The sequence below is a fragment of the Mytilus californianus genome, unplaced genomic scaffold (assembly GCF_021869535.1).
Source record: "Mytilus californianus isolate M0D057914Y unplaced genomic scaffold, xbMytCali1.0.p SCAF_2, whole genome shotgun sequence".
Classification (NCBI taxonomy): Eukaryota; Metazoa; Mollusca; class Bivalvia; order Mytilida; family Mytilidae; genus Mytilus; species Mytilus californianus.
This window is the reverse complement of record NW_026262668.1, coordinates 21,223,729-21,237,421: the sequence shown is the minus strand read 5'-3', so window position 1 is coordinate 21,237,421 and position 13,693 is coordinate 21,223,729. Positions and strand designations below refer to the sequence as shown.

At 32.8% G+C, this 13,693-nt stretch overlaps 1 protein-coding gene across 1 annotated transcript in view; it reads left to right on the top strand.

Moving 5' to 3' along the window:
• LOC127729460 (kinesin-associated protein 3-like) overlaps window positions 1-13,407 on the top strand; it is a 28,410-nt gene extending 15,003 nt beyond the window's left edge. The window contains exons 10-17 of the mRNA XM_052237281.1: window positions 728-946; window positions 1,540-1,705; window positions 4,277-4,402; window positions 4,860-4,958; window positions 6,005-6,090; window positions 8,302-8,488; window positions 10,517-10,649; window positions 11,446-13,407. Of these exons, the coding sequence (XP_052093241.1) occupies window positions 728-946; window positions 1,540-1,705; window positions 4,277-4,402; window positions 4,860-4,958; window positions 6,005-6,090; window positions 8,302-8,488; window positions 10,517-10,649; window positions 11,446-11,647 (1,218 nt within the window). The 3' untranslated portion in view covers window positions 11,648-13,407. The remainder of the gene's footprint in view (window positions 1-727; window positions 947-1,539; window positions 1,706-4,276; window positions 4,403-4,859; window positions 4,959-6,004; window positions 6,091-8,301; window positions 8,489-10,516; window positions 10,650-11,445) is intronic.
• Window positions 13,408-13,693: the final 286 nt, after the last annotated feature.

The window sequence follows — 13,693 nt, the reverse complement described above, 5'->3', positions numbered from 1 at the left end:
GTGATGTTCAAAGGAATATATTGCACTTTTATAAATAGTTTAAACCTATAGAACTGTATTTAAGATCATCTTATACTCAATATAAATAAAGATAATGAATAAACACAACATTTTATCCAGAAATAGTTATCTTTTAGTATTAAAAGAAAATGCTGCCATTTTTGAGTGTTTTTCAAAGTTGAGAGCCTAAAATTCACACATCCTCATTTTTAACTAAAAATGAACATTTCACATTGGATGGTAAAGACCAAACTTTTTATGCCTCTGCCGTTGCGGAGGGGGCATTAAGTTTTACCCTTGTCCGTCTGTACGACTGTACGTCCCAAAATTGCTTATTACCACAGAACTCAGATCAAGTACGAATTTGGGTAGAGTCACTTTTACCGTTCTAGAGTTATGTCCCTTGATAGCTTTACTTTTATAGGCAAGCGGAGGCATCATCTGTGTCCCATGGACACATTCCCCATTTATTAAGTAACATATAGCCAAATATTTGAGGAATGCCTTTCGATAACTCGATAGGTTTTGTATTCAGAAATAAACTACAGGGCATCTGGAATATGATGCATTTAATTCCTTTACTATATAAGAGCATGAACAAAACAGTAAAAGCCATTTGTATATTTTTTTTTCTAGCATTCACAATATTATTTACTCATGACTATTTCACTCATACCAATTTTACCCTAGTGTACTAAATATATAATATTAATCTTTTTTGTTTCAGGCAATGAAATTGTTATTAGAAAGTCCAGAAAAGACAGACATTGAACTGTTATCGTTGTGTATAAACTTAGCTTCTAATAAAAGGAATGCTCAAATTATTTGTGAAGGTCAAGGACTAAAAATGTTAATGAAGAGAGCTTTTAAATTTAGAGATCCATTGTTGATGAAAATGGTCAGAAATATCTCACAGCATGATGGACCAACAAAAAATTTATTTGTTGTAAGTTTATGTGTTTATTTATTAAGAAAAGGAGATGTAGTGTATACCAAATTGAACACAAAATACATTGAAAAAAAAACATTTGCATTTATTACAAAGACCTTAATAATTCTTGAGGTAAAAATATTTGGAACATGTATATAAAACTTATCTTTTTTTTTATTCTGATTTATGCTTGCTCAGCAAGTTGACTCAATAGAAGTAACTTTTGTTCTTCAGTTGAACAGACCGCTAACAGATAACTAAATGATCAACTCTACAGCACCAATAGATGAAGTCTTTTCATATCTCAAAGCTTACTTTTATAGTCAAAGGTATAATTTGTAATTTCAAGGAGTCTTTAAGTGTGAGGGGTAAAATTATCACGGTTTTCTTGGCTATAGATGCAACATGAGATCAAGTTCTTGATCAATTCAAATTTTCTATAGGTTTTGTATGCAGAATGTATCAGATATACAGGAAAATGTTTTTTTTTTCAACCCATAAACTTGGTACATGGGAAATTACCTGAATCCACAGTACATACTGTATATGGCCATGGAAGACTCCCATAAATGTTGCATCTTTGTATTAACATAAGTCTGTTATTACAGGATTACATAAGTGATCTAGCAGATGCCATGTTACAAGCAGACAACGATGATTTTGGTGTAGAGGCACTAGGAATTCTGGGTAACTTAACCATACCAGACCTGGATTATGAACTTATAATAAGGGAATATGAATTGATACCCTGGATAAAGAGAAGACTTGAGCCAGGTTTGTCATATAATACTTAATGGCTGTTCCAGGAATAAATGTTATGGGGAGAGAGAAGGGAGTTTGGGGGGTTGGAAGGCACTTTTTATTTAACTTGGTGCATTACATTTTAATTGATTATTTCCTGTTTAGACTATCAATCTGAAATAGCCACCACCATCAAATTTAATAGGAGTGGCTTCCTACTCCCATATAATCATTTCTGAAATAGCTCTAGGTATGTTGGATGTTGCTTTTTAATTTTATCTTAATATTTCATTATCTAATTATTAAACTGGCAACATTATAATATATATTAAATATTTATAAAAAACAATCTTGGTTAAAAAAACCCAAATTTCTGACATTATTTTTAAGAGAAAGATAAACAAGACAAAACCCTATGCAGGATTGTGGGTATTTTTGCTGCCTTTAGGACAAAACCCTATGTAGGGTTATGAGTATTTTTGCTGCCTTCAGCATAAAGACTAAGAAAATTTTTGTCCTGAGTCACTCAATTTCATCTACCTCAAGTATAATTTCATAATTCATGATAGTTTCTATAGCTAGTTATTTTATTCAATGACTGCATGTACAATCTTGGAAGAAAGTAAACAAGAATAGGGGGAGGGTTGGCACCTTCAAACATGTTTAACCCCTCCACATTCTGTATGTGCCTGTCCCAAGTCAGGAGCCTGTAGTTCAGTGGTTGTCGTTGGTTCATGGCTGTCGTATTTGTTTTTTGTAAATTGTTTCACATTTTTCATGTCAGGACCTTTTAAAGCCAACTATATGGTATGGGTTTTTATACAACCGCAAAAACATTTTGCGGTCGTGATTTGGTATGACATTGGCATCGTCATCGTCGTCCGAAGACACATTGGTTTTCGCACTATAACTTTAGTTTAAGTTAATGGATCTCTATGAAATTTTACCATAAGGTTCAATACCACAAAAAGAAGGTTGGGATTGATTATGGGGGTTATGGTACCAACAGTTTAGGAAAAAGGGGCCAAAAATAAGCATTTTTGTAACTTCCAGACATAACTTGTGTTGTAGTGTATGGATCTGTCTGACATTGTACCACAAGGTTCCATATCACATTGGGAATGCTGGGATTGATTTTGGGGGTAATTGCCTCAAAATTTTAGGAATTAGGGGCCAAAAAAGGGGCAAAAAACAAGCATTTTTCTAGTTTCATGATAATAACTTGTGTGTAAGTGTATGGATCTTTCTGAAATTGTACTACAAGGTTCCATATCACAAAAGGAAAGCTGGAATTGAGTTTGGGGGTAATTGCCCAAAACATTTAGGAATAAGGGGCCAAAAATAAGCATTTTTCTAGTTTCCAGACAATAACTTGTGTTCAAGTGTATGGATCTCTCTGAAATTGTACTGCAAGGTACCATACCACAAAGGTAAGGCTGGGATTGATTTTTGGGGTAATTGCCTCAAAATTTTAGGAATTAGAGGCCAATAAGGAAAAAAAAACAAGCATTTTTCTAGTTTCATGACAATAACTTGTGTGTAAGTGTATGGATCTTTATGAAATTGTACTGCAAGGTACCATACCACAAAGGGAAGGCTGGGATTGATTTTGGGGGTAATTGCCTCAATTTTTAGGAATTAGGGGCCAAAAAGGGGCCTAAAAACAAGCATTTTTCTAGTTTCCAGACAATAACTTGTGTTCAAGTGTATGGATCTCTCTGAAATTGTACTGCTAGGTACCATACCACAAAGGGAAGGCTGGGATTGAGTTTGGGGGTGATGAATCATGAGGGGGTTCAAAAAATTTGGGGGAGGGATTTTTTTTTCCTTTTTTTTTCTTTAAAATTTTCCGTTTTAAATTGGTTATTTCTGATTTATATATAAAAGCAAATAATGATGATATGGTTTGAATAGGTAAATTTTTTAAGTTCTTAGACCACATTCATTCTGTGTCAGAAACCTATGCTGTGTGAGCCTGTGTCAAATAATTAATCACAATCCAAATTCAGTGCTGTATCAAGCTTGAATGTTGTCTCCATACTTGCCCCAACTGTTCAGGGTTCAACCTCTGCGGTCGTATCAAGCTGCGCCCAGCGGAGCATTTTATTTTTATTGTTGAAGGTTGTACGGTTGCATATGATTGCTTACATCCACATCATTTGAACTTTGGTAGATATTTGTCTCATTGGCAATTTGAATGATTTATATGTTTAAACTAGTTTGCTGGCGCCAAACCTTCCCACTAACCGGGGACAGTGGTGCAACAGTACAACATAAGAACAAACTATAAAAGTCAGATGAAAAAGGCTTAACTCATCAGATTGATACAAAGCAGAAAACATCTAACGAAAACACACAACAAAAAAGACACTAAGTAAAGATCTGAGAGTACTCACAGTTACTGACAGCTAGTTCAAAGCCAATAACAACTGATTAAAAAATCATGTATCTCAGACTAAAATATCAGTAAAAGCATAGCAATATGTTTAGTTTATATTATATTTTTGTAGGAAGTGCTGAAGATGATATTGTATTAGATGTTATTATATTTTTGTAGGAAGTGCTGAAGATGATATTGTATTAGATGTTATTATATTTTTGTAGGAAGTGCTGAAGATGATATTGTATTAGATGTTATTATATTAGTGGGAACTGTGTGCAATGATGATGCTTGTGCCAAATTGTTAGCAGAGTCTAACATCATACACTGTCTCATTGAATTACTGAATGGTAAGTTATTATAAAGAATGGCCACATTTCTAAATGTTTCTAAGTCTCTTACAAATATTTATATAAAGAATACTCACATTTTGTAAATGTTTCTAAGTCTTGTACAAATATTTATATAAAGAATACTCACATTTCTAACTGTTTCTAAGCCTCGTACAAATATTTTATTTCATGACAATGAATGGTTATTCCTTTTATAGAAAGTGCTTATTGCCTATTTTTTTTTAAAGAAAAGGACCTAGTCCTGTAAATTAGTGAAAAATAAAAATGACACATAATTACTTAAATTCATCAGTTTATTCATTACAAAATATGTATTTTAAGAAAATGATTTTACCACTGTATACTGAATAATTATTTCATGCTATATTTTCTGCACAAATTGCTCTAGTGTTATAATAATTAAAACAGGTGCAGAAAAGGTTTAATTAGTGTATTTGTATTATGTGTTTTACAGCCAAACAGGAAGATGATGAGATGGTTTGTCAGATTGTTTATGTGTTCTATCAGATGATTTTCCATGAATCAACACGTGAAGTTATTATCAAAGATACTCGTATCCTTTCTCTTATATTTGTAAATTTCACACGGCACGTCGTATGATACCAAAAACTGTGTTTATTTGATTTTTCTTAAATCCAGCATCTTGAACAATGTAAGAACATTTTTATTGGTTAATCATTAGGTCATTGAAGACATTCAAAGGTTAAGATGATGTACATTTTGTCCATGGCAACAGACATATGTGATTTCTTCAATAATATACAAAACACTCACACTTTTCACCTGAAAATCTTCTTTTTGTCAAATTTTTTTCAGTTTCTGAACTGTACAAAAAGTTTTAAAATGTCTGATGTTAGAGTTCAACGCCGGAACAGGTCATATGACGTCATACTGCTATTTGCCAAATTTTAATTTACCACAACGAGAGTGTTGACCATAAGAGAAATAGGTTTAAGAACTTGTGAGAATTGGATATTGCTTGATATCAACTCTTTTTTTTTAATTTGAATTGTAATAAAAAAACTCTCCACAGGCTCGTTTATTTCTATATTGAAATTAAATAACTCAAGTTGATATCAAGCAATATCCAATTCCAACTGGTTATGAAACCTATAATTGTCTGTGCATTTGTCTGTAGGCTTGTTTGGCCCATATCAGGTTCAAGTTTGGTTTAAGGATGTTAACCATAAAGTTGTTTTAAGAAAAAAAAAAAATTCATGTTCATTATAAAGTCTACTTTTTGAAGGGTATAGCAAATTAAGGTTTAAATTAACACGAACAAGGAAATGTGATAGTGTTAGAAGGTGTCTTTTTGACATAAGTTCTTGTTACAACATACATTTTCTTGGTCGTCTCATAAAATGAAAACCAACATTATCTTATGATATTTTTATCCATCAGTAAACAGGACTTTAATGATTAAATACCAACTGTTGTCATAGCATTCACATTTAAAGATGTATTGCAAAAAATATGTAGAGGGATCGTATATGTCAATGAGATAGCAACCCATTTTGTTCACCTATTACAAAAATAAGTTGGCATAACAGAAAAGAATGTTTCAAATGATTCTTTTATATATTTCTTAACTTTGGTCAGAGGCGCCTGCTTATCTCATAGATCTGATGCATGATAAAAATGCTGAAATACGCAAAGTCTGTGATAACACATTGGACATCATAGCTGTAAGTATTCAGTAATCTCCCTTTATAGCTTTTAATGTCACCATGAGTCTCAATTGATAGCTGTTAGTACTCAGTAATCTCCCTTGACAACGATCAGTTCTCAGTAATCTTCCTTGACAACTATAAGAAGTCAGTATTCTCCCTTGATAGCTTTAGGTACTCATTTGATTCCCTGTATAGCTGTTAGTACTCAGTAATCTCCCTTGACAACTATAAGTACTCAGTAATCTCCCTTGACAACTATAAGTACTCAGTAGTCTCCATTTATAGCTTTTAGTACTTAGTAATCTCCCTTGACAAGTATAAGTACTCAGTAGTCTCCCTTGATAGCTGTAAGTTCTCAGTAATCTCCCTTGATAGCTGTAAGTACTCAGTGATCTTCCTTGACATTTGTAAGTTCTCAGTAATCTCCCTTGACAACTATAAGTACTCAGTAGTCTCCATTTATAGCTTTAAGTACTCAGTAATCTCCCTTGACAACTATAAGTACTCAGTAGTCTCCCTTGATAGCTGTAAGTTCTCAGTAATCTCCCTTGATAGCTGTAAGTATTCAGTGATCTTCCTTGACAGCTGTAAGTTCTCAGTAATCTCCCTTGACAACTATAAATACTCAGTAATCTTCCTTGACAGCTGTTAGTACTCAGTAATCTCCCTTGACAACTATCAGATTCAGTAATCTTCCTTGACAACTTTAAGAAGTCAGTAGTCTCCCTTGATAGCTTTAAGTACTCAGTTGATCCCTGTATAGCTGTAAGTACTCAGTAATCTTCCTTAACAACTTTAAATACTCAGTAATCTTCCTTGACAGCTGTAAGAAGTCAGTATTCTCCCTTGATAGCTTTAGGTACTCATTTGATTCCCTGTATAGCTGTTAGTACTCAGTAATCTCCCTTGACAACTATAAGTACTCAGTAATCTCCCTTGACAACTATAAGTACTCAGTAGTCTCCATTTATAGCTTTTAGTACTTAGTAATCTCCCTTGACAAGTATAAGTACTCAGTAGTCTCCCTTGATAGCTGTAAGTTCTCAGTAATCTCCCTTGATAGCTGTAAGTACTCAGTGATCTTCCTTGACATTTGTAAGTTCTCAGTAATCTCCCTTGACAACTATAAGTACTCAGTAGTCTCCATTTATAGCTTTAAGTACTCAGTAATCTCCCTTGACAACTATAAGTACTCAGTAGTCTCCCTTGATAGCTGTAAGTTCTCAGTAATCTCCCTTGATAGCTGTAAGTATTCAGTGATCTTCCTTGACAGCTGTAAGTTCTCAGTAATCTCCCTTGACAACTATAAATACTCAGTAATCTTCCTTGACAGCTGTTAGTACTCAGTAATCTCCCTTGACAACTATCAGATTCAGTAATCTTCCTTGACAACTTTAAGAAGTCAGTAGTCTCCCTTGATAGCTTTAAGTACTCAGTTGATCCCTGTATAGCTGTAAGTACTCAGTAATCTTCCTTAACAACTTTAAATACTCAGTAATCTTCCTTGACAGCTGTAAGTTCTCAGTGATCTCCCTTGATAGCTGTAAGTACTCAGTAATCTTCCTTGACAGCTGTAAGTCTGCTGTAGTCTCTCATCTGACTGTAAATACTCAGTAGTCAAGGGTTTCTAGTTTCTTGATAAAGTCTGTGACAATACATAGGAGAGGTAAAATTCAATAAAAAATCTCCCATTGACTTCCATGCAAACATATTTCTTGAAATAAATTCATACCATCTGGGTTACCTTTAGGAATCAGAAACTTTCATATATTATTCATTATAGGAACAAATGTAGGCCCCATCTTTTGCAATTTTAAAACATAGGGTCATGCAGCTTTTTTGGCCATTCACATGGCCTTGTTTACAAACACTAGATTCACACTAAATTTCTACAGTGATCCCCATTACTTTTCGACCCTGTAGTAGAAAAATATAAGTGCATTCAGCATTTATATCAAAAATATTTATTAAAACATCATCTATATATACCAATCGATGGAGCATAGGACTTCAGTGTTATCCAGAAAGCTCTCCCCTAAATTGGTGGTTCTTTATGACATACATTTATTTACTGAACTTACCCCAGGACATAGAAGCTGAAAGTACTCAGTTGTCTCCCTTGATAAAGTCTGTGAAATCCTTTCATACTCAATAGTCTCTCTCAAGGCATAATAGAGACCTACTAAAACTTAATAGTTAAAATGTACTGATATTTATTAATTATAGGAATTTGATCCAGAATGGGCAAAACGTATCCAGTTAGAGAAATTTCGTTGGCATAACTCTCAATGGTTAGATATGATTGAGACAAGACAAATGGATGAAATGGCAGACCAGTATTATGGAGACGAAGGCTACGATCCTTATCTGCAGGATACAGACATCCTGGACAGACCAGACCTGTTTTATGGAGGTAACCACATTAATCCTTGTGGGTTTCTTTTCCAATACAAGGTCATAGTTTTCACTCTATTCCATACAAGGTCACAGTTTTCACTCTATTCCAATACAAGGTCACAGTTTTCACTATTCCAATACAAGGTCACAGTTTTTACTCTTCCAATATATATTGTTTTGGATGAACCAATAATACTATCACCTATTGTATTATATTTCCTTTGGTTATCTCTCTCCCCAAATCCAAGGTCAATATTTTCAAGTTTAAGCTGACCTTATTCAATATTTTGTATCAATTTTGTACTTGGTGAATGAGAAAAAGTATGTTCCATTACTAAGTATATCATACATGAAAGTCCACATTTAGAAAGATTAAATAAAGATGATTATTTATTATTTTGATTCTACCAAAAATGAAAATTTGATTTAAATAAAAGCAAAACAAATTCCAAAACTTATACAAGTTAGCAATTGTCTTTTACATCAGGTTTTACCTTTTCTTTATGGAAAAATATTTACAATATTTTATTCAAGAAAATCTTTTACAACATGCAGTGTATATAAATAAAAGCCCAGCTATGAAAAACCCTATATTTTTCAGTGTTCATTGTGTAGGTAATGACAACTGATTTGTATATTTTTTACCACAGGTAACAAAGGTAAGCTTAACAAGTTCTTTGGGAATGTTGAATACTGGACTGGGTGATTTTCCCTTCTTAATGTTATTTTATTTTTTTTTGTCGTGGAAAAAGAGTCAATGAATTGGTTATTATTAAGCAACAAAACCCAAATGTCTTTCTGAAATCATCAATTTTAATATGTTTTTCTGGAGAACTTCTTCTTGTATCAGATACTCTGAAATAAAAAAAAAATATTCCAGAGCAAAAAATTCATAAGAAGAAGCAATCGTCATGCAAATAAATCAAGGTAGCATGTTCTAAATTCCAGTGTTAAAGAAATAAAAAAAAAGACTTAGGATTGTAGCATGAATGAAAAAGATATAATTTTATAGAAAAGTAGATTTCTTTTTTAAAAGGATTATATAGAATTGTTTGGTATTGTTTTTTGCTTTGAACAGAAGTAAGCTTTTGATGTTGGTTACATATTTTGTGTTTTTATTGTAATTTTAAGATACCTTTTAGCATGTTAAATGTTTGAGGTTATTAAAACAAAAAGCATGTACCCTTAATCATTACAAGATGTAGTATGGTGGCCTTCTGCTGTTGTCTGTTCTGTGGTCGGGTTGTTGTCTCTTTGACACATTCCCCATTTCCATTCTCAATTTTATACTGAAGTGAAATACTCATAATTTACATGACTGAAGAAGACCTGGCCTTTCGATCATAAAACTTTCGAAAACAATTAGCATACTCAAACTCAGATATTAACCAACCAAATTATTGGATTTGGTTTTTTGAGTAAAAATTTTGTTCCTGAATGAATAAAGTTTTGTGAGAGCGAAGGTGTGTAGGGTGTGTTACATGAATCCTGTCATAATCAAATAAGGCTTGAAACTAATGGAAGAAACTCTTTAAACACATTCTAATTTAGTACCTGTTTAAATTTTTTTTACATTCTACTATAAAAGGGAAGATAACTGAGACAAATTTAATTTTGTGAAGAAATGTTCAGTGAATTCACGTAGTTTGTTATGTAGCATGAAAACTAGTATCTTGACGCCATTTTCCTTTTTCTTTTCAGACAAAATTTTAACAGATCCATCTTACATATTTTAACTGATAATTCTATTATTTGGTTTCGTTTCTCACATTAAATTGCTATTATAAAAATGAGGACATATTACCATGTATTAGCTATACAAAATAAACTACATTTTGGAAAAGTCTGAAAAGAAATTTTTGTTGTTGTTACCCCAATAAGATTGGCCTTGAGTTAGTTATAATAAGCTGTAATATAAGATTTAAATGATTAAATATTGACTGAAAGCAAAATATTTTATACTTCTGAAATTCTAACATAATTGACAAGTCCACAATCTTCAAGATTTTGTCTAAAAATGAATTATATAAATTATATATTTAAGATGCCTATGAGAATGGATACATTATGGATGGACATTTAACACCAGAATATATAGATGAGAATGGAATGTATGATGGTCAACCCTATGAAGGCCAACCTTATGATGCACATGGACAGCCATATATGCCATATGGGTGAGTATCGTCCTCTAACCAGAACAGTGTGATATAGGTCTGTCTATGTCGGCTCATTCAACTGTTTGTCCTTACTTCACACTTTTGTATTGTCCTCTAACCAGAACAGTGTGATATTGGTCTGTCTATGTCGGCTCATTCAACTGTTTGTCCTTACTTCACACTTTTGTATTGTCCTCTAACCAGAACAGTGTGATATAGGTCTGTCTATGTCGGCGCATTCAACTGTTTGTCCTTACTTCACACTTTTGTACCATCAACTGCTCATGAACAATGTGAGAAAATTTTATGAAACTTTCGAACCTGATGGCCTTTTGCACCTCCAATTTTATTTTTTCATCTGAATGTGGGGTTAACTTTGGCTTGACATTGACTTCTTCATATCAGCACACTGCAGTATACATTTGTTTCGACTTTCTTTTCCTAAACCTCATATTACAACTTAATGAAACTTTATCAAAGTCCTCAACATGTAATACCATTGTGTACCTCCAAATTTGTTATTTTTAGCCAACATATTTTTTGAGTTTCCCTTATCAAATTATTGACTTGCAAAACTTTTATCTTGGTGTACCCATTTTTGTGTCCTCCTTATCCCTTATTATAATTTCTTGAAACTTTCTTAGAATCTAAACCATATAATGCCTATGCACTTCATATAACATTATTTTTTGGGTTTCTGTCAGGTAATCATTGACTTTGCCGATCAGGTATGTGGGGGCAAGGGTATCATTTGCAAGTATTGCTCACAGTACCTCTTCTTTTGTTCTAAAGTTAATGAATTATCTTATTATAGATACGATGGTATAGATATACAGGATGGATATGAACCTTATGCGAGACCAGAGTCCAATATGGGTTTTATAGATGAGAGATATGGTGGGACTGTAGACCAATATGGAAGACCAATACAGCAAGAATATGGAATGTACCAAAATGGCCATGGTGATGAAGAGGATGAATATGATTTTGGTTATGGTGGTTATGATCCACGATAAACTTTTGAGAAGTTTTAATGTATTTGTAGTTTAACCAAGATCATAGAAGTGCACATGACAGAGGGTTTGATTTATAGGTGGATAAAACCAGGGAACTGAATTGGATAAACAAGTACCTAACAATATGTTGGATGTTGCAAAACATTTGATAGAATTTCCAGTTCCTTATGGAAACCATTTGATAATCATTGTGTAACCTGATTGGGTAGGATTAATGAAAATATTCCTAGTTTCTTATTCAATTTTCTTTTAATTATAGAACTGTCTCACAAATGCTTAGGCCTAGCAAATGCTTGGCATTCTTGACTTGACTGGTCTTTTTGTGCACACATATTTAGTGGTACATCCTGCCTGATTTGGCAAAAATTGTGCTCTTATGTTCATTTTTCAGAAAAAAAATGATATTTAAAGTAGTGTCTCCTTAATGACTAGTTGTAAATTACAGTATGGCTACAATTGGAGGATTTTTGCATTGTTAAATTAACAATTTTAAAGTCTAGCTTTGTCATTAATTTACACACATATAAATAATGTAGTTTTAATTGAACTCATGATTTTTTTTATGCCCCCCACCATAGCGGGGTGGCATTTAGTGTTTCCTTTGACTGTCCTTCTGTTCATCCGTCCATGCCATTTTCTTTTTCCCACTCTAACTTAAGTTTTTCTCATCGGAAGTTTATGAAATTCATACACAATGCTTAGAACCAAAACTTGCCGAGTTTGAATTTAGTCTATGAGACACTTACCGTTCTAGAGTTATGCCCTTAAAAATTTGACAAAATTGCAATTTTTTTTTATTTCTGCACTCTGAACTTAATTTGGTCTCATCCTAATTTATGAAACTGGTACACAATGCTAAGAATCACAACATGCAGACAGAGTTCAAATGTTGGTTGTGAGTCATTTACAGGTATAGAGTTATGCCCCTTTTTAACTTGGAAAATTGCAAAGCTGAGCGGGCATTTATGTCCTCAGACACATTCTTCTTTTATGTCTAAAAAAACAGATATCAATGTTTAAGCATAACCTGGTTCTCGTAATAATTTTTCATGTACAGATTCTTTCTGAAAGCTAGGTATTTTTTTAACCAATCCTTGCCTGATATGATCTATAGGAAATTCACAGTAAAACATTCATTGTATACATGATAATTGAGAATACATTGTTTTATTGTATTGTTATGTTGTCTCATTGATAAATATCACATTTCTCTTACTGATCATATTTGTAGTATCTGTACAGATTTTTGACATTCCTCAATGTTATGAAATTTGATCTGCATATTTTTACTTGTAAAGTGTAGATATTACTGTAAAATGTTGTAAAATACATACTATTTTATGTGTTTTTGTCTTGTAAAACCAGTTATTATTTTTTTACAATTGACAGCGAGCAATCATAGAAGAAACATTTAAAAAAAAACATTCCCTGGTTTATTTAGTCAAAAACTTCAATTTAGGTACTCTCTTTCTGAAGGTTAATAACTTTCACAATATGATCTGTTGTTCTAAATACCAGGGAACGAGAATTGAATAGTTACAGAAACCTTGCTCTTTGCTCATGCCTGTTGTGCATGGCTTCTTAAGATTCAAAGCAGTTTAGGTATAAATTGTTTCTTTTGTTATATTTGTTAAAGAATCTGTGATTTAAATGGATTCCGTCCAACACTTTTTAGTTGCTGTAATTTTTCTTTATTTTTTAACTTATTTGTTTATCTATTTACTGAATTTACATCTATAATTAATAAAAGCTAGAAAATATTTTTTTATTCTTAACCTTTCATTGTGGCCAAAAAAGCATCTTGTACGGCCAATTAGCATAGTTCATATATTGTTTGTTATTAGTCCCCTACCGTCAAAGTCGAAGTGGACTTTAGGTTTGCACTCCGTCTGTCTGTCTGTCTGTCTGTCTGTCTGTCTGTCCATCCGTCAGTCAGTCCGGCAAATCAGTTTTCCACACTTTGTTTCTTCATGCTTGGAAGATATTGATTTGATATTTGGTATATATTTTCATCATGACAAGTTACAAATCAAGTTCAAATTTTGT